General features: G+C 32.4%; 2 protein-coding genes across 2 annotated transcripts; both read right to left on the bottom strand.

Moving 5' to 3' along the window:
• Window positions 1-6223: 6223 nt before the first annotated feature.
• On the bottom strand, window positions 6224-7279 carry LOC25502124 (uncharacterized). The gene has a single exon (XM_013591676.3). It carries the CDS (start codon window positions 7229-7231, stop codon window positions 6548-6550), a length of 684 nt encoding a protein of 227 aa, XP_013447130.1. The 5' UTR covers window positions 7232-7279; the 3' UTR covers window positions 6224-6547.
• A 3269-nt stretch (window positions 7280-10548) lies between these two features.
• On the bottom strand, window positions 10549-20754 carry LOC25502123 (respiratory burst oxidase homolog protein A). Its single transcript, XM_013591674.3, has 14 exons — window positions 19669-20754; window positions 19310-19469; window positions 18996-19044; window positions 18198-18311; window positions 14761-15183; window positions 13695-14081; window positions 13499-13594; window positions 13126-13241; window positions 12567-12734; window positions 12303-12462; window positions 11954-12151; window positions 11683-11811; window positions 11484-11562; window positions 10549-11380 (listed from the first exon to the last, which is right to left on the bottom strand). Exons 1-14 carry the CDS (start codon window positions 20312-20314, stop codon window positions 11271-11273), a joined length of 2835 nt encoding a protein of 944 aa, XP_013447128.1. The 5' UTR covers window positions 20315-20754; the 3' UTR covers window positions 10549-11270.
• Between the last annotated feature and the right edge of the window lie 1377 nt (window positions 20755-22131).

Here is a 22131-nt window from a genome sequence, read left to right as displayed (position 1 = left end):
AGTGTTTTTAGTCTTGGATTTAATTTGTATAGCAAAAAAGTTAAGGACTAAAATTTAAAAATTGCTAGTGTTGTATAAATTAAAAACAAAATAATCCAAAAATTAGTCAATACATGAAAGTTAGCTTATAGCACCAACAAATGATAAGAATTGACCATAGCTATTTAGAAAAGTTGGACTAAATGCGTTTCAAGAAGCCAATTTTTATCCATAATTGATTGTTTACAAAATAGATTAATGTTGTTTTTTTAAGGTAAACAAATAGGTTATTTGCAAGAAACTCATTACTCATTTAATATGTTTATGACTATTTACTTGATAATTGTTATTGTTGAAAAAGTTTTCTCTATATAGTTGTTAATAAGACCGAAAGTTCCAAACCAATACACATATCTATCAATCATGTAATAATTTTTTAACTTTCTTATATATGCAAATTTTCGGCAACTGAACTTTTTTGGGGTAGCTCAATATTTATTATTTGGGGTAGCTGAATATAAATACATACCTACCAACTCAAGAAAAATATTGTTTTTGGGGTAGCCAAGGCTACCCCTTCCACATGAAGGGCTACGCCCATGCCTTTAGGGCACTTGTTAAGGTTTCCAAAATAGAAATAATTGATAATTTTCATATGTAAAAACTTTTTGATATTTCAATGTGTTGAATACATAAATCCCAAGATAAAATTTCTACTTTAAATTTCTTATCAAGTGTTCTAAGGACACCTGTTAACATTTTCCATTTTTAATTTGATGCTATTTAAACAATCCCAATAAGACATTTGTTATCACAACCCTTCTTTTGATTTAGATTGATTTTTTTTTTTTTTTTTGCGTGCTTAGAGGAGGACCCAAAGTGGCTGTCTCTCTGTTTAGATGCCTAAATGAGTCATGATGCTACACATAATCTATTTATAATTTTTTTAATAACTATACTTGATAAACATTCGTTTCCTCCAACCTAACACTTCAAATTTTTTTAATCAATAACTCACAAATAACTTTATGTAATTACTCTCAACAAAAATCATTTATTTTAATATAATTTAATATGTTGACCCATTAAAAATAATGAAAAAGAGAGTATTTGTATAACTATTACTTCCTCCGTCTTTAAATATAAGCAAAATTGACTTTTTAAGTTCATTCATTTAATGATGTATGTGATTTATAATATGAACCACATACATCATTAAAAAAATGAACCTAAAAATTCAATTTTACTTTATTTAAAAATAAAAACGGAGGTGTACACCTTAATAGTCATCCATTATTTTCTATCTCCAATAAAGGACATAGAGTACCTAAAAGGTGGTGAACCCTAATAGGCAAGCAACCTCCAAGATGCTCTTAGAATGGTGATTCGGGGGCACACTAACTACCCAAGAGAATGGGAACGGTGGGTGAGGGTTGGGTCGCTCCCTCTCGTTTTATTACAAAATTTGTTCAACATTCTTCATAAGAATTTGTTTCATTTAAATAAAGTAGTCATTGCAAAATACTTCATCCGATCCTATTTACAAGAAACAATTTACTTTTTAGATATATTAAATAATTTATGTATTTGGTTGAGGTTCTTGACTAGATACATACATTATTCAATATATCTAAAAAATCAACTTTCTCTTGTAAATAGGACCGGAGGGAATATTAAGTTAGAGTTACTAATTGAGAAATCAATTTATTATTTTTAGAATAAACTCAAAAACAAAATAACTAAGGCTGTGTTTGGTACAATGGATAGATTAATGAAAGAAAGCATAGAGAATGGAAAGTTTATGGAAAAACGTGTTTCCATCGTTTGGTTGCTTTGACTGAGAGGAAAGAAAGTTTGATTTGGGTGTGCTCCACTGTCAAATACTTTCCCTACCAGATTGCGAAGAAAGCTGGATTGAGCTTCTAAAATTTTAAAATTACAGAATTGCCCTTGCTTTGAACTTTGAAACGGCATATGCTTAATTATATTTCCTTCTATTAATTTGTTTCTCATTCAGCAGTAACATGCGTGCCTCTTCAATTTATTTTTATTATATAAATTTTTTTAATTTACTTTGTGTGCATACGTTGCTAATTATTCATTATATCGTGGCTTATATAAACAGATTTCGTATATCTATAATATATGGGTATATATTTCATTTAATACATACATATCTATCTTTCTTTTCAATATATTTCTCACTTTCTCTTATACCAAACAACTAAAATAATCATCTCATTTTCCACTTATTTTCTATTCACTTTCATTCCTTTAACCTTCTTTCCACTACTTTCTTTCCTTACATTTTCTTTAGTCATCCAAACATACCCTAAATACACTTACATGTTTCGTCTCTAATGAAAAAGTTGGTGTTACATAGGATGTGGAGATTCCCAAAATTCTTTGTGATTAACTATATTTTGTTTTTTAGGATATGTTTCATAGTTCATCATCAAATGTACATCAGAATCCACCAAAATCAGATCCTTTTTTGAACGAACAGCTCCATAATCGATCCTTTTTCAAATTCTTAGATTTCATTCATTCCATCTTTTAATTTAGATTTAGATAATAATCGGTTTTCTTCTTACCTCTAACAATGGAGGAGTACTTGTATGTTTTCAATTTTCATCAAGAAAACCTACAACTAACGTGAAAACAAAAATAATTAATAGAAAAATGTTAACGAGTGTCTCCGATGCGCTCTTTAAATACTTTATATTAAATTTTTTAATGAAAAGTTGAATATTTAATACATTAAAAATTATAATAATTGACCTTTTGAAAAAATAATTATTAAAATTAAAATCTTAAAGAGTATATAGGACACTCATTAATAAAACCCTGATTAATAATCATGGTGTAGATTTGATAAAGTTTGAAACATTAAAGTATCATAGTAATTCGAGACGACGGAAAATGCGGTCAGAGAAGTGGGAAAGATGGGGACATGAGCAGTGAAAGTAAGATTGTTTTTGGGTAAAGAGGGAGGGAAAGTGTTCTTGACACAGACAGACAACAAATCAGGACTTTGTATTTATTTACTTTTACTAAAGTGAGGACAAATATTTTTTTAGCTTCACCATTTTATTTAAGTTTCTGTTCCCGTAAAAAAGCAAAAATTGATTAATAAATTTCACCAACTCAAGTTTGATTTTTCAGATTAAATGATTTATTTTGTCAGACCTTACTTTTTTCGACCAAATTTTAGATTACTGAAACTCATTTCCATTAAAATTAAAGGTTAACACCAAAAGCCATATTATAGATAGCGACAACATATGAGACGGATTTTGTACGATGACTAATTGATATAAAATAGCTTCCACTAACAATACACAACGATTAAAATGAAATAAAAGAAATGATTTTCGACTGTGTCAGATTACTGGTGATGGTTTGTTTGTGAAATCAATTGTCGTGATAAAAAACATTTCAATAATACTCCCTTCATATATTGATTTGTATGAGTCGTTTGAATTTATATTCCTTTTCAATATAGTTATAGATTATAAGCTTAATATCAATTTTAGTTTCCTAACTTTCTTAAAGTTGTAATTTTGGTCCTCTAAGAAAAAAAAACTACAAAACAGTCCCCTAAATTTTGCATCTGTCACAGTTTTAACCCTCAATGTTAATTTTGACTCGGTCTATGCTGACGTGACACCTTAAATGAGGCGTCACCTATTATTTTGTTTTTTTTACCAAATATTAGCGTTGGGAAACCAAAATTGCTACATTTGCAAAACTTAAAGGAAGCAGTTCAATAGATAAAAGTTTGTTTAAAAATTTTAGAAATATATTTTCCTTATAATAAAGATCACATACCTTGTTAATGGAATATTCTAAAGTGGGAGTGAATATACAGTGACCGAGTAAACTGTAACTTTGCAAGCTACTCTAACTAACTTTGCAAGATATGCTTAACTAACTCTTCGCAAGTCATGCTTAACAAATTGAATTTAACTATCTGTTAACTGTTTTGTAAATAAATTAGCAGTCGAGTTGTGCCTATTTGGTGTGAATAAAGTGATGTGCGAAATAGCAACTAGTGGATATATGATTTGTTTTTTTTTTTTTTTTAGCAAAAGGAAAACTAAAATAAATAAAAAGAGAGATACAAAGACCGGTCAACATAAAACCTGACCCAGGTACAACCCAAAAGGGGATACATCGATGAAAACAGACCTAATGCATCCACTCTTATCTATCATAACAAAGTTTAACTAATCACGGACGCAATCCAGCGAACCCGCGTACGGCGCGAAACCAAGTTACAAAAAATATGAGAAGTTAACTTTTGCCAATAACAGTTAGAGTTTAAAAACGACAAATGGATCGACCGCCAACACGGTATCAAAATCTAAGTGGCAACAGCTCCCTGCACAAGACAACAAGCATAACAGCTCTTTCGAGCATTAAATACCAGAGTGTAGGAATACAAGACGACTTGAAACCTGCAGACCTCAACAGACCTGAAAACATCAGAGAGTCAAAGCAGTCAAGCAACCAAACACAATGGAATTCAAACATACGCGTAAGAACTCAGATCGTGGGATGAGTCTAATACGTTAGTAACCAGACCCTTATGGGTTAACAGAACCATACCCTTTCGGGTTTATAAAAGCAAACCACATCAAAATAGGCCAAAAGTCTTCGACCACCCCATCTTTGATCATGAACATCACGAACAAAAAGGAAAAATATACCATAAACACACCACCAGCAACCCAAAGCAACACCAACCACCAGACACGGCAGCTTCACCTACCAACCAACCTTCGGCGCGAACAAAAGCAAGCACCAAAAAAGGACGCAACAACCTAAACTGAAAATACAAAACCAAAAAGCCAGAGATCCTACAAAAGCAAACAGCCCACCGGTGACTGAATAACCGACGAACTGAAACAGATGGTGAAAACAAAACAAAAACCCAATCCTTGCGACATGAGACCAAACGACCCACCAACCCACAGATCTGGAACCGGAGCAAACCGCAACAACCTAAAACCTTCAAACCACCGGCAAGGATGGATCTTCCATAAACGCCGACGAACATAGAACACCACACAACAGGTGACGGCGGAATAAGGAAGCAGAGTGAAGGCAGGACTGACTGTCGGAAAGGATGGAGAAATGGTGCCGCGGAGGATAGAAGCGCCTCGTCGCAGCACCAAGAGATATGATTTGTTGGAATAGGGTTAATAGGTCCTTACCCCCGTGTAATATAGGTCATTTCCGGTTTTCCACCCTGTAAAATTATTTTTTTGATTTACCCCCCTGTAATTTTTTTTGTTTTGATTTATCCCCCTAAAGGCCAAACAAAAACCAATTTTATTTTATTTTATTTAAGAAATTTTCGTTTTTGTTTGGCCTATTAGGGGGGTAAATCAAAACAAAAAAAAAATTACAAGGGGGTAATTCAAAAAAATAATTTTACAGGGGGCAAACTCGAAAATGACATATATTACAGGGGGGTAAAGACCTATTAACCCGTTGGAATACATGTCATGTAAAAAAAATCAAGAGATTGTGATACGTACGTGTATTTCATTTATTGTGCCTGTTTGTTTTTCATACAACATAGCATTTCCTTATTAGTTTTACAAGTTTTGACAAGTTATTAGTTGATTGAGTGTGAAGAAACTTGATTGCTTGACTATGAAGTAACTGATACTCTAATAACGTGAGACTTCTATCATTAACATTATTCTTTAACGTAACTCAAATGTCAACGAATATATTGAATCCAAGCTAAAATATGATTCCATTAAGTGAGAGAATTTCATGACTTAACTTTTTTATCTACTCAATTATAAGAAACTCCTAAAATACACTAATCTAAAAATTGCCTGGATACAATTATAATAATAAACCAAACCGGTTATTTTGTTGAGAGAAAAAAACTTGAAAAATATTGTGGTGATGAATGATCAAATTTTTTACATTGTTTCCTTAAAAAAAAAAAAAATAGAGAGAATCTTGATCCTTGTCCAACTATGTGAAGTTGGTGGATGGGGGTGGACGGTGATGTTTCATTTGTAGCCTAAAGTGCCATCTAAAGTTGTGTGATTGCCGCTTCAAAGTAATACAAAATATTGTTCTCCATTGTGAATACAAATTAATTTTCTTATTGTAGGAAAAAGAAACATATACAAGTTAAGGAAGTCGTACAATTGAATTTACTAGTTGATAAGTAAATTTGACGATGTAAATTGTAAACTAACTGATTGCATGCAAGAAATTCAAATTCATGTTTTTTTATAAAACCACTTTTAATAGGAGACCAAACGTGTGTTTGGCGAATTGAAAAATCATGGTAGTGTGGTACGTTCCACAATCTAAAAGTGTGATTTTCTTTCCTTTTCTTCAATGTAGATGAAACATTTCTAACTTTAAGTATTTGAGAAAAACAACCTATATAGAGGGGTGGGATTTAACATGGGAAAGTAGAAAAGTTTCTATAGAGAGGTGGTCTTTTTGGTACAATATATATCTACAAAAATACCATAGTAAAAGGTCTCACAAATACTAATTACCAGAATTGAATCCTTAAAAATGAAACCTAAATATTAACGAATCCAATACAATTATCACCTCGTGTGATTGATTCTGTTGGGATATTGTATGTACTAGTACAATTCAACTCAACCTTAATTGACCTCTTGAACATGTTCAATATTTTTACTTTTCCATTGATCCTCGTATAGGTGCTGAAATTTAAAGCTTGATCTCTAATATCAATAATCCAGTCTTGATTGTCCACAAGCTTTTTCGCGTTAATAACCAAAGTCACGTTGAACCTCGCCGTTCTTTGCGCCTTAGCTTTTCCTGGTGGTTGTATTCCTCCTCCAATATCAATTCCATTATAGAAAACAGTGGTGTTTACTGCTCCATACCTGAAAGTGAATGAATTTGTATTCTTCACGGACATATCAGCATGAATTGTAACGTTATTCGAAGCGTTGCTACCGTTGAAACTTCCACTTATAAGGAAAACACCATTCATTCTAACTTCAGGTTCTTTTACATTGTAGACAGTAAAAGCTAGGATTATGACTATGACAATAAGTAACAAAAGAATTGCAGTGATGCATCCACACCATACGACAAACTTTTTTATGCGTTTTGTTTTGCGTTCAGATAAGTGTTGCTGTTGATTATCTGCACTTGGGCTGCTAAAGTGAGTTGTTAATGATATGAAATTTGGTGCTATAGGTTTGAATTGCTCTCTCTGTGTATGAGCCATTTTTTTTATGTGTGACTTTGTTTTGGTTTATTTGCAACTTTCATATATATATATATATATATATATATACTATTACTAGTAGTTTATTATATAGTAAGTCATTTCGTGTACTAATTAAATTGTGGATCCATGATCCATTCCTATGTCCCATGTGTGAACATTTTCAAATGTTTTGATCATAAGATAATGATGGCTAAGAGTCTTGAGTTTTAAGTTTAACTTAGAGCATTGAGAAATATTAATGAGTCAGTCAATGGTTGATATATTCCAATACGCGTTTACACCAATAGGTGCGGCTGGATAGAACCGTTGACTATATAATTAATGGGGGTGTGACTTGAATTTAATGGGAGGGGTATAATTAGAAATGGGGTAATAGAAATTTGGATGGAAGGAATCAAGACATAGCGTACTGGAAGGGATACATCGATCTGGCCTTTCTAGAAGTCATGTGAAGTGCAGAATAAAAGACCAATTTAATACTAAAAGTTTAGAAGAATTTAGAAAATCAAATAAATAAGTTGGTCATGAAAGCTCAGAAGGAGTTACTCCAATACTTTTGATCCAAGACATTAAAAATCTCCTCAAGGTTGACTGATATGCTTACATATTGTTCACACCCTTTGAAAAGGAAATAGTTGTGTTGATTTTTTAGTTAAGTTTGATGCTTCATTTACTATGGATTTCATGGTCCATACCTCTTCCCTATTAGGCGTTCGGACTTCCAACTTACGAACTCTATGAAAACTTGGTTTTGTAGATTATAGTTTTCTTTCGTTTCCTTTTTCCGTTGTTGTTTATTTTCTCTTAACCTTGTAACAAAAAAGAAAACTCACCAAGGTCAATAAAATCTTTTGGAGAGTATTGATAGAGATATTTACATATTATTCATCAACAGAGTTTTCATATTGACAAGAGAATTCAAACTTTTTTTTTTTTTTTGGTAGATAGACGAAATGGCAAAACCATTATAAACTCACACACACACAAGTGGAGGTACCGGGGTTCGAACCCCGATCATAGCATCCGGCCTAACAATTTCGACATTTTACCAGTTGAGCTAGGACTTCTGGATCAAGAAAATTCAAACTTAATCCTTATAAAATCAAATGTGAATATTTATTGATTAGACCAACCGATATTCGATCAACTCAATAGGTGTATTTTTTTTTAAGGCAGTACTTAGGTGTATTGTTCTAGTATCATTTTTTTTCTTTGATAAGAATGCTTTAGAATCAATATAATTTTTCAGATCTAGAATAATATAAAGAAAAAACTATATTACACTCTTAAAAAAAAAAATTAGGTCTATATATATCATTTAATTTTCTTAATATAATAAAAAATAGAGTAATTGTATTTCTCAAACTAGCATTTATTAAAATTTAATCAATGAAAGAGTAAATAAATATACTTTAGTCTAAATTTACCTTAATTGCGTACTTCTTAATATTTTCTACAAAATTGGGGTAAAAAGAATTTGCTACAAACTTTTTTTCTTCCTTTTTGTTAAGATAAATTATTGCTACAAACTTAAACACTGTAAAATCAAAGGGAGTGGATACGGTATTTTGTTTTTGTCCATAAATATATGATTTTTTATTTTGTCTTTTTTAAACCCACTTCAATTTTTCCTTAAAAAATAGCTCACTTCAAATAAACCATAAATACTCTGAATGATACATTACAAAATAATAATATCAATAGTTAGTAAATTTAATGCTAAAAACAAATTATGTGATAGAATTAGTTTTTATTTTTGAAGGAGTGATTTAATTAGCTAATACTCTATTCAGTTTGATTATAAACTTCTACAACTGATTTTTCGATTGTAACAAAAAAAAAAAGACTTTTGGATCTCATAAAAAACTTTTTTTTTTCCATTGTATAATAAGTGATTCATTTATCAAAATAAAATAATAATTATATCTAGTAATTTATAGTATTAAAGATTGTTAGAGACATGCGTAGATACTGAATTTAACAAAAATAAATTAGGTCAAATTCCATGCAACTATTTTATTGAGTTTTGTCAATTGAGAATTAGTTAAAATTGACCTAGTCATAAAAGACAAAACTGATTGATCTTTTTTTTTTTTTTTTTTTTTTAAAAACTAAGCAAAATATATTAAAGAAATATCCAGTCCCTCAAACACAAGGTGTGCCTAAGAGGACTAAATATTAGTTACACAACAATAATCCATTTGTGCCGAACGCTATTGGTTTATTGATGTATTCACTATCATCATTATCATAAGAAATACAATAAAAGATATTAACTTAGAAATGATAAATTTAATATTGGTTGGAAATTACAATTAGAAAACGTAATATTACGTACGTTAAAAGGCAAGATGACAATCACTATGAGTTATTTCTTGGGTTCGAATCTAGTTTGAGACATACAATATTATTTAATCTCTTGAAGGAGTGTTTTATCACCCATTTCGTTTCTAGTGTAGTAATGAAAACATAGAAAATAGAAGAATATGAACACCAAAAGTTTATGTGATTTAACTTTAAAGACCTACTATGAGGAGAGAGAGCAACGAAGACTTACTCAAGCCCCTTTCAACATTCTATTTTCACTCTGCCAATGATCTCTCAATCTCTCTAATTTTCTTTTCACAAGTAGAGTTTACATGAATTGTCTCACATTACACATCAAATGTTTCCCATGGATTCCCTCACGAAATTACCCACGTAGAAATACTGTATGTTTCTTATATAGACTCCTGAATACAAACATTAACTCATAATTGACATAAGTGAACTGTTATCATGTTATGGCCAGTAACTGATTTGTAACAAAATTTAAATGCTGTAGCATATGCAGATATGCTTATAACTAAAACCCGAGTGCTACAAGCCTACAATACTTCTGCTTGTACAAGATTTGTGAGACACTTCAACAGTTTCGGCGAGCATCCTAACGAATAAGAAGCAATATTAAATTTATATTGATAATAATTATAACCATGTATGTTTTGTATAACTTTTGTTTTTTTTTGGTATTATGTATAACTTTAGTTTTGTAACAAGAAAAACTTCACATTAGTTGACAATTAGCAAAACCACCCTCTATTATGCAGAAGAGATTATTCATTTGGACTATATGTTTAAACCATATTTAAAGTCTTGCCGACAAATATTTGAAGGAAAAGGTGATATCCAAATGAAACCTCCAGTTTCATGACATGAGATTTGGAATAATCAGGGTGGCCCGTGAAAAAGCACTGTGAGACCAAATTCCCAATATACTTTGATGCTGTTTGTAAACTAAGTGCAGACAGTACTGAAGTAAACATTTGATCAGATGAGCACATTAATAGTCCATCACCTCACTTGTTTAATTTTATCAACAACAAAAAAACTCATTCTAATTTGTATTCTTCACTATCTAACCATAATGTGTTATGATACAAAAGGTAAAAGGATAGCTCTAGTGGTAACCTTGATAAAAGAAAAAAGAAAAAACTATATTAGCCTCATTTACATATAGACCCTTCCTCTGAGGGAAATTCCTCAATAGTAAAGCCAAACAAAAATCAGGGTCCGGTTGAGAGACGGAGAGAGGGTCGTAAAAGCAAGTACTCGCTCTCCTTTACATGACGATGCCAGCGTGAGTCACCATTTTCAGCCCTATTTTTCTAGAATTATCGAATTTACTCAAAGAAAAATGAGGAAGTTACTCTCTTAAAAAATAACCAATCCCTTGTCCCCTTCCCCTTACCTCCTTTTATCTTTCTTTATCCTCAAAACTGTCCCTTTCAATTCACTGCAGATCTATCTGCAATAATCAATGTAGCTTCCAATTAAGTCAATGTCTTCAATGTTTGTAACGTACTGTATGGTGCATAAGCTGCCGTTGTATCTTCTTTGCAGCTACATGTATGATGAAGTGCCAAGCAAGTTTGCTGTCTGGTATGTACAATGATGTTTCGCATTCTATACAAAAAAGGTTCGAGCTTATTGAACAAAATCATATAATCAGGCCACATCAATTTGCTATAACGGGCTTCAGCTCAATCCAAATTAGTTAGAAATGCTCCTTGTGGAACTCAAATTTTGTTGGACCCTTTTCATTGAACTCGAAGCATAGTTTATTAAGTTCTTTGGCCAAAACCGGCGCACCACAATAAAATACACCTGATACGAATTAAGACAGCAATAATGTCAATGCAAGAAAAACAGAAAAAGTCTACCATACTACCATGTATGAAGTACCAACATATACTTGATGGAGACAAACCTATTCGTCCACTATAGTGCTTGGAACACATTTTTGAGAAAACTTTCTTCCAATTAGGCCTAGCAAAATGCGTCCGTACCTGATAATTAGAAATTCAAAAGAAGCTATTTTAATTTACTCACTCCGGACTTAGAAATTAAAAGAGTATCAAGGGTAGGGTACTCAAATGCATCGTATATAACAAAAATAGAATGCTTACCCTGGTTCCAGAAACAATATCAACTCCATTTTTGGCATGGTTAAGTGCTTGAACCATGGTGATAAGGGCGGATCTAGCATCTCCTTCCTCGTATACGCTAGTTAAGTAGTTGTGCATCTCAATGACACCCTGAAGTCCATAATTTGACGATCAATATTAGCCAATTGCAAGTAATCCTTATTCATCTTGCAGAAGGGAAAAGGAATACTTATAATTCTTTAGGAGCAAGTATCTATAACATAAATAAAATCTTCTGCAATAACCAATGTACCCTTTGATCAAGCTCAGCTACTTCATTCATGACTCCTTTGAACCAATCAAAAGAGCCTTGCTCTCTTGTAACCCAGTAGAAATAAGCATTGGTAGTCTTCAGTGTTTTCTTCCTTTTTGGAGTAGTTTTATTAAGAGATGGTGAATCAGTACTCCCAACGCTAAGGTCTGAACCTCTACTTGTATCAGAGACTGAGTCCTGGATAGAACATAGAAGTAGTGCTGATGGTTAATTTACTTTATTTACAAACAAAAATTAAAATGAGAATCAGTATAGTTGTACTATAACATATCATTATTACTTTTTATACATGGATTTTAACACGTTTTCTATTATCAGTAGCACTCACCGCCAGCTCCTCCATTTTGACAATGTTGTTGAGAAGATCTTTCAGAATGCTGATGAAAGGAGTTGCTCCTATACCGAGACCGACCAACAACAAAACGTCGTATTTTCTGTAGTCTTGTGCTGGGGCACCATAAGGTCCATCTATCTTTAACTTAGGCAAACTTTATCAACAGTTAACAAGATGTAAGCAGAATTTTCAGTATAGGTTATAATTGATGACCAAAAATTTGGAGGCAAAAATATATTACAGGAGAGCTACATTCACCTTTTCTTTGTCGTTTCATCAGCCCTGAGAAGCCCACTCCTTCCGGACACAGGAGGCTCACAAACCTCAGAAAATACCCTTTTAAGCTCCTGAGTCCAGTCACCCAGTTGTCGAATGTGAACACTCAGATAGTCATCCCCAGGGGCTGAGGTAATAGAAAACGGATGCCTGTAATAAATATATCACCTCATGTTAGTGTTAGATACCGACACACGATGCTAGTTAAATTGGGAAACAATGCCAAAAATTTTGCTCTGAAACAGAATCAAGACTCTTTATTGGTCATTAAAATGTGATATCACTTCACATTTCCCTTCTTTTCTAGTTCAATGTCAATGAGGGACACCTGCTATCTCTGTTTTATGGATACTAACATATGCAGATGGTAGTTAACTATCCACAATTTATATTGATTTCTCTCCTTTTCCTTAAAAAGAAGCCCTTAACTTAAAACCCAAATATTATATGAACGCTGATTTAAACTGTAACAATGTAACATGCAACCGAAAAATCACCAGAGTTATTGCAAAATAACGCAAAAAACTGAAATATAACTTACCACTCAAACGGAGAGACAGCAGCACATTGTACAAACATGTATTGTCCGCTTTTGTAGCGAAATTGAGGAGGCTTGGACATTTGCAATGTGAGAACATTTCCAGGATAAATAGCAACCTAAATGTTTTTCACATAAAAATAAAAGGAAGAGGAAAGAAGTTAGTGTTGGTTCATTTACAGGATAGTTTGATTTACAAAATATGATATATACAATTTTTACTGTGTTGAACTCCACTCACTGGAATTTAGATATATAAATTAGTCCAGAACAGCAAATTGTGTTGTATACAAAACAAATAATGGATGTGTATACATAATGAAGTTGAAACTAATTTGAAGAGCCTGCCACTAATTGTTTCACTTCCTATGCTCACCTTTATTAGACGGACTGTATATAAACCAGAGCGAAATAATCTGAGTGTTCTTTCGGATGCATAGAGTAAAAGCGGAACTGTAAGATACATCCATGTCTGAAAATCAAAACTCAAGGCGTCAAATAACTAATCACCTTAAGCAATGCATTTCATAAATATCCTAAACAAGTGAAATCCCATTCTCTAAATTATATACCGTTTGATAGTACCATTTGTGCACGAGGTAAAGTTTTACACCATGGATGATGAGCAGAACATAGACAATGACAAACAGATGGTGTGAATACCAGAAAGCATTGAAGCCAGTGAGCCTACTAAATGGTTCAGGCAGCTTAATGAGATTTCTCCTGAACCATTTTGTTGCAAGTGTAAATGATATTGCCATTAAAACCACCATCAGAATTCCAGTGACACCCTCAACCCCTTTTACTATGTCTCCATAACTGGGTCTGTTATGACCAAATACACCTTTCAAATACTTCTGATAATCAGCTTCAGACGAACTTACAAGTCTTGGAAAATCACAAGCAAGGTGATCCCCGGCATGAAGTATAACACCAATCACGATTGCCCCAGCAATTGTCTGTAAGAATCTCAAAGTAAAAACTGAAATCATATACATCACCATAGAATTTACATAAACTTACTGTTGAAGTTTCTGCTATCTTTTTAATTTTTTGACAGAAAATATTTTCCCTTGTTTTTTATGAAATAAAATATCTTCTTTATGTCAAATTTAGAATATTGTATTGAGTACTGGGATTATTTTTCGCATGATAATTTAATTCACAAACTAGTAAGAACTTTCTTATAATAAAAAATAAAATAAAAAATAAAAAAACGAGTAAGGATCTCATAGAGATATTTCTTAAAATTGAGGATTAAAGTTCATTATACAAGAATAAGGTAATATAAAATTAAAACAGTTATAGTAAAAACATGAAAATAGTTAAATATATTTGCATTAGTAGTATATGTAAAAACATATCTAATCTACCTATTACTTCTTTTTGCTAGACTTTTATTTTTGGTGAAATTTTCTATTGCTAGGCCATTATTGAAATTTATTTTGTGTGCGCACTTCATATTTTATATTTTAGTTTGCATTTTCACTTTATTCACCGGGGATTCATCAATTTTACTAATTATTACTAGTTCTAAAATTGCAAGTGTGGAAGAATAAACAAGATATGATGACGGTCAAACACCATAATAAAATAGTTTCCAGATTATGCAGGTTTCCTTGTGGTATGAATGCGTACCTTGTGGAAGTTGATGTTATCGTCAAAAGGTATAACATAGGACAGCTTGGTAGACCTGAGCCAAGTTATGGTGTTTCTGCAGACGGGCAAGAGTATAAGTGCCATGTTGAACTTCAGGGTCTCAGCCCCACCTTTGGCTGTGGGAAGACAGTAACCCATTATATGGAAAGCATCCTTTCGCGTATATTGAATAAACTTCCACGTGAAGAGCCCAATCATGATGCATACCCACAATGTTAAAATCCAAAGTCTCTTCCAATTCTCTTGCAAATAATAAATAAATCTGCGGCTCATCCTGCGTATAGGACTTTTCTTTCTAAGCCCCTGTAAGTTCTGGCTCAAAGCTTGGCTTGTATAGCTTAGAGCTTGGCTGTAGTTGAGATACGTGTCCTTTTGTAAAAGAAGTGTCTCCAATTGCCATAGCTGCACAAGCGATAACATAATGACCATCCAAAATTCCACAAAACAATTAGAGGTTGAGTTGTGTACAACAAATTTCGGTATATGTCAACTATATGCATTATTAGCATTACAAGGGAAACAGAACGCAGCAAACTTGGATAAATGTTGAGTAAGGTGTAACTGTGTAAGCGTAACAGGTGAAGAAACACAAAAGGCCACAAATTGAAGCTTAATGAAATACTATATTGTATCATTTCTTTTGCAGTTTAACCCCCTCCCCACCATGGACGTACCACCAAGATATTTTACCACTGTATTTGTCACATTTATCTTAACCTTTGAAGTTCAGAGATGTCAAAAAAGACAGAAAAAACAGTTATGTTGGTGAAATAAAAAACGAGGTCCCTATTAATTCCTAGGATTTGGATCGGCTACTGTGATTATAGTGTAAAATGAGAAAATTATTTTGACAATCTCATGGTTTGTTATAAGGTATCTATAATATCTACTTCGAGTTATTAATTAATTTGCTCACTTTACACTTGAGAGGAGTCGGACTCCGATACTTATATTAATCAGCAGTGCTACTTGCTTACTCAACGAACTGAATAGTTAGAAGTATTAATCATATATACAAGGCACATGGAGTAGTTTACATATATACAAGCTAGCTGATTGAATTTAGGCTTAATTGCACTTTTGGATCCCTATCTTTCTAAAAGTTGCGGTTGTGGCCCCCTAACTAATTTAAATACAAAACAACCCCTATGTTTTGATTCTTTGGCAGTTTTGGACCCTCGGTCCATTAGTGAGGTGCTACGTGTATTATTTAGGGGGGCACGTGGCACCTCACTAATGGACTAGGGGTCCAAAACTGCCAAAGAATCAAAACATAGGGGGTTGTTTTGTATTTAAATTAGTTAGGGGGCCATAACCGCAACTTTTGAAAAGATAAAGGTCCGAAAGTGCAATTAAGCCTTGAATTTATGTTAAATTTGTTTCTTTATTGGTAGAAGAATTTATGTTAAATTTGTTGACTGAGCAAAAGGATGAAGACAACAATTTGTTAAATTTGTTTCATTATTGGTATATGGAGTAGTTACAAATAATGTAGCTATGTTGATTGGACAACAATTTATTAGTTTATCTTATAACTGCTAGCTAGTTTGTAATAATTTATCAAATATGCCTGTTTTTTCTTTCCCTTCTTTTTTTCTTTTTTTTTTTGGTACAACTTTCCCTTCTTTTTCTACACGGTTGAACAACATTGGAAATGTTGTGAGATTTGATCAATTACACAATTTGGCCCAACTGTGGACTAAAGAAAGGGTCTTACTTCAACACTGACTGAATTAAGGTACGTAACCAAATTAGGACGACCTAGCAACTATACCAGTGGAACATTTTTTTTAATTCTTTATTCTTATTTTGTTGTCTAATAGAAATTATATATAGTGATAATGTCAACTAACTACTCTCGTGAGCTTAGCTACTCTTTTTTTGACATTATCACTGTATATTCACTAGAGTGTCCATCATTATGAAAGAGTCATATTCAAATAATTAATATGAGCACCACTGTTTTTTGATTCACCACCCCCCATATCTTAGTTAATGTCTAATCTTATAAAGTTATAAGTAAAATATTTTTGTCCAATTTCAATTGTTATTTTGCAATATGAATAAAATTACCTATTACTACTTTATTTATACTCTTAACTATTACTCCTCCTTCCAACAATAACTGTGACATTTTTCTTTTGTTTCATATATAGATTAAGGAGAAATTAAAATGAAGGAAAGAGAATAACAATTTTCATTATCATAAAGTTTATATATGAGACAAAAAAAAAAATTGTATATGAAATTATATAGAATAAGGAGAAATTAAAATGAAGGAAAGAGAATAACGTGAAAGTATGTTTATTTTTATGAAAAAAATTGAGTGCAACGGATCACATAACAAAACTTTGACACTTTCACTATATCGACACCCCAAACGTATCAAATATCATTTGCATTAATTTAATAAAATTTTAAAAATAAAAGAAAACGATTAGACAAATACTTGGGGACTAGACCTATACCCTTCCAAAATCAGCGTGTCTTTACTTATAAAACAGTTTTCCAATTTTTTTTCCCATTTCATATTTTTTTTGGTTACAAAAATTTTAGGGTGAGGGGATGGTGCTCCAGTCTAAGGCAGGGAAGACCTTCGAGCTCAAAGAACACTTACAAAGGTATTTACATTTACGTTCCTCCAAAGACATTAGTGGGACTCGAACTCGGGTTCTCTCGAATTCAAGACCTATCATTTTACCACATCAAGCCTTTGGAGTTATTTCATATAAGACACTTTCAAAATTAGCATGCAGTAACGATTTCTTTATAAAAACGTTACTATTTAATTTACCATTGAAAAAGCTAATTTGTTTTCCCTCTCTTGTAAGGATAAATGTATAAAAGTGACAATTTTTTTATAAGAGCATTGCTACTTGGTGCGAGAAATAACACTGCGACTGGCACACGAATCATGGGGCAGTGGTATTATTTTTTCAAAATACATAAAAGTCAAAATAAACTGCAATCTAATGAAATATCCAATGGTACCTATTTATTCATTGTTTTTCATGGATAGTTTGTCGCACTATCAAACTTTTTCCTTTTTATAAATATCCTACTACGACTATTTTTCTTTTTCTTTTTTACAAGTACAACTATTTTTCTTAAATGTCATAATATAAATTAGAGATACAATTGGAATAAAATAAATAAATAACATTGAAAATAAAATTGATAATCTTTTTTTTAGATTTTTTTATAGTTTGAACGTTATTATGGGACAAATAGAGTAATATTAATATGTTCAATAATCAACGTGCACTTTTTAACTAATGTGGTTACCTCCCCCAATTAGTATTCAAATATTGGTTTATTACGTTATGGGAGTGTAGATCATTCAACTAAACCCAAACCTGTTGGTTTTAAAGGCTAATATTTAAAAAAAAAAAAACTACATATATCTAAGCTAATACCTCGATGTAGCCAAGTCTTTCAGGGTCTAACTCTTCCATGATGAGAGCTGCATATTCTTCGGCCTGCTCCTGCAGTCTAGATAACTTATTTGCAGAAGCACTTAACATGATAATCTGGAAGACAAGAAATACAGCAAGAATTGGATAATGAATTATTTAATTTAATTAATGTAAAAAAATACTAAATATTACATACCCTAAAAAAAAGAAAATATTACGAGAAAATGTCTATCTATCTAATTGTCAAAAAGAAAATGTCTATCTTGTGACAAAAGAAATGCTTTTAGTTTAGCGTAAAATGACCACCACACCCCCACCAACTCCACTCTGAAAACGTCTTCACTATGAATTCCATGAATTTGGTAAAATCAGAGAAATGAAAGCGAAATCTCTATGACCAAAACCGCAAAAAAGGAAGACATATATTGTTCACTAACTCTTCAATATCTACTACTACCAACTATTATTATGCTCTAGAACACGGAAAATTAATGTCTAGTTTGAAGTTTGAACTCAATTAATACTTGCTGGATTTTGAAGTAATTATTTTTAACAACCATCATATTAAGTTTGCCCATGCAGCCATGTCAGCCTAATGTTTGATTAATTAAACACAGATGCAACGTTTTACGTACATCATATCATATGAAGAAAAGCTTATACTATTTTTAAAAAATTAGTATTTAAATTACTACAATCAAGGTTGAATGTTCAAACATAAGTATACTATAGTACTAGTAAACAATAGATAGTTGAATATAAAATGAGAGAACAAAATTAGATGATAAAATAAAAAACCTCTTTTACTTCTTCTTCGGTGATTCTTCCATCTTCGTTCTTGTCCACCCTGTGAAGACATGAAGATTTATTATTTTAAAATTTGCACTTAATGATCACAATAATAATTGAATGAATTACAAGCTAAGAAAGCTTCAAAGTGACATTAAAATATTAAAGTAAAATACGGTGACATTTAATAATGTGGTGTTTAATTTGACATTCGATAGTGCCAGTGCAAGTTTTAAATTAAAGGTAACCTTCGAAGATTATTAATCACTAATTAAATATAACTACAACAATAAACAATTAAACAATAATCTTTGAAAGATTACATGTCAAAGAAGATCTGGAGCCTGGAATCGAAACTTTGATCAGTAATTTGCGACCAAAATTCGAAAAGTTCTTCCCTGTTTATCTTTTCAACCTTCAACCTTCGTTTTCGTCCAAGAGCATCAAAGAGTTCCAGTGCAAATTCCTTCGAATCTTTCATACCTTCAGATAATTAAATTACTATTAAGACTCTTTCAAGTCAAAACGAAACATTAATTTCAAGATCTAAACAATATTTAGGCCATAAATTCACCAAACTAAAATGCATTTAAAGAAACTCAAAAATAAAAAATAAGAATAAGATGCATTGAACAAACATTGCAAGATTATGATAAATTGAGATTTGAAGAAAGAAATTGACCTATGCATTGACCGAAATCAACGCGATGAAGAAAACCGTCTTTCGCAAGCTTATCAAAATTCTTCTGCACTTCGTTCCACGCATCAACACCGTTGGATTTACTGCTGATGAATTTCAAACTACGCAGTGCTTTATGAGCACCGGTTCGAGTCCGATCAAGCTGAGCGCGTTGCTTCCTCAGAGCTCTTGCCGCCAACGCCGTTTCAAAACCACCGCCGGCGGTGGTACTAGTTCCGGCTCGAGCGGATGAAGATGAAAGAGTTCGCGAAGCATGACCGTGACTCCACGAGAATCGCCGTAGCTCCTGCGAGAATTGCTTTGCCTTAGCAACCGCCTCTGCTTTCAGCTCCTGTGAGAAATGCCGGAATCCTCTCGAGGAGCTTCTCCGCATCGACGGTGACCGTGGAACAGACACCGGAGTATCGTAACCGCTTCCGGCGACGGAGGAATCGTCGATATTAATAACAGCTGGCTCAACACTACGAAGAACGATTGTATCATCGTCTCGAAGATCAAGCGTAACCTCCACAAATTCATCACCGGTGTAGCTTGACTCCGTTCCCGGCGAAGTACCGGCGCTGACAGTTGCTTTTCCGGGAACACTGTCTGACGCCCATCGGCGTTCGTGCTTCGGTATATCATTCATTGATCAGTCTTTAGTGTTTTCCCTTTTCAGTCTTCAATCAAATTTTTCGTTAAAGACATTAAATGAAAAGAAATGTGAAATTTGGTATGCAATGTTATTATGCTAATGTTTGACACGCGTTGATAAAGTGGACAAGTGTAGAGAGATTAATTGAAGAAAGTTAGGAGAATTACTTTATATATAGAGAAACGGAAAAAATCTTAGCTAGATTATTTGATAGAACGCGTTCATTCAAAATCTAAAAGAGAAAGAGACATGAACGCATAGTAGAATAGGACAATATAGTTTTTGTTTTGCAGCAGAGATGAATTAAAGGAAAATGTAATTGATAGTAATGAGAATATATATAAGAAATTAATAGGAAGAACATAATAAAGTGTTTATGGTTGGGTTTTGTTTTATTAGTGTGAAATGAAATGAAATGAGGAATTAGTAAAGGTGAGAGGAAAAATAGAAAAACAAAATGAAGGAAAGGTAAATGTGGCCAACAAAAGATGTTGGTGTGTTCGTTTGAAAAATAATGATTATGATTATGATTATGATTAATTAGTTAATTGGAATTGTTTATAAGATTATGTATGTTGTGTGGCGTGACGCGGTTGGAATGACTTGGCTTTTGAAGTAGTGGATGAAGAAGGTGAGAGAGAGATAAAGTGTGGGAAGAGAAGGAATTGGCGGGTCGGAAAATGAAAGGGAATATCTCTATTTTACGTTAGTGGGACCGCTAATTCCAGACTCTCTGACTCGACGGCAGGGATGCATTGCAATGTCAACTCCACTCACACATAATTCTCCATTTTTGTTTAGATTTACTAATATTTTGGCTAAAAGAAATTTTTTGGCTTATTTAATTATAAAATTTTACTGCCTCCATCTTTATTTATAAAACTTTTTCGATGCTATGAATATCATATGTCGATGTCCACAAACCCTTTTATTTATCTCTTACGTATTTAACTCTTGAGTAATATCTTTGCACTTCTCTGTAAATAGAGTTCGAATGTAACATATTGTACAACACAGAAGAATAATATAATCATTGTTTTTCTCTTCTTCTCTACTTCTCTTTATTCATGTTCTTATTCTAATAGTTTCATAACATTAGAGAATTTTTTTGTATTATTTTTTTTATATACATACTTCTATTTATTATACATTTTTTTATAAAGGATTCCACAGTTACCAAATTATCCTTTGTAGAAATTCAGTTATGAAGAAGTCGTCAAACATAAATAGAAACCTATAATTTTTAATCTTATTTTTAACTTTTTCATTAACTATAAAAAAAGTATGGTTAATATGGTTTTACACCCTGTAATATAGGTCATTTCCGATTTTACACCCTGTAATTATTTTTTATTTACCCCCTGTAAAAAAAATCTTCAGAATACCTCCTAACAGGCCATTCAAAAAAAAAATTTGGTTTTTGAATGGCCTTTAGGGGTTTTTAAGAATTTTTTTTACACGGGATAAATAAAAAAAAAGTTACAGGGTGTAATCCCGAAAATGACCTATATTATAGGAGGTAAAACACTGTTAACCCTGAAAAATAAAAGTGGATTATACATTTATCTTTTTGTTCTGCACACACCCAAGACTCATAGGGTGCGTTTAATTTGCTAAAAAATGAAGGACAGGACAGAACAACTTCAGTTGTCCAGTGTTTGATTTGTAAAACTGTTTCAGATACATGACAAACTGGAGGCAAGAGACAGGACAAAAACTGATATTTTTGTACCTCAGCAGACCACAACACAACTTTTTGTCCCACGTACAAGTTGTCTAAAATATCAAAATAACATTTTGTCCCCCAAAAA

The sequence above is a fragment of the Medicago truncatula genome, chromosome 8, assembly GCF_003473485.1.
Source record: "Medicago truncatula cultivar Jemalong A17 chromosome 8, MtrunA17r5.0-ANR, whole genome shotgun sequence".
NCBI lineage: Eukaryota > Viridiplantae > Streptophyta > Magnoliopsida > Fabales > Fabaceae > Medicago > Medicago truncatula.
The sequence above is the reverse complement of the archived record's forward strand: the minus strand, read 5'-3'. Positions and strand labels throughout refer to the sequence as shown.

Bases quoted from the DNA above. Each gene is read 5' to 3' on its own strand.
- LOC25502124 (XM_013591676.3), bottom strand. From the start codon at position 7,231: ATGGCTCATACACAGAGAGAGCAATTCAAACCTATAGCACCAAATTTC.
- LOC25502123 (XM_013591674.3), bottom strand. From the start codon at position 20,314: ATGAATGATATACCGAAGCACGAACGCCGATGGGCGTCAGACAGTGTT. The intron at 19,045-19,309 runs GTAATCTTTCAA...ATGTCTTCACAG, and splicing joins CTCCAGATCTTCTTTGACAT to GGTGGACAAGAACGAAGATG. The intron at 12,463-12,566 runs GTGAATGTAGCT...CTGTTGATAAAG, and splicing joins GATGAAACGACAAAGAAAAG to TTTGCCTAAGTTAAAGATAG.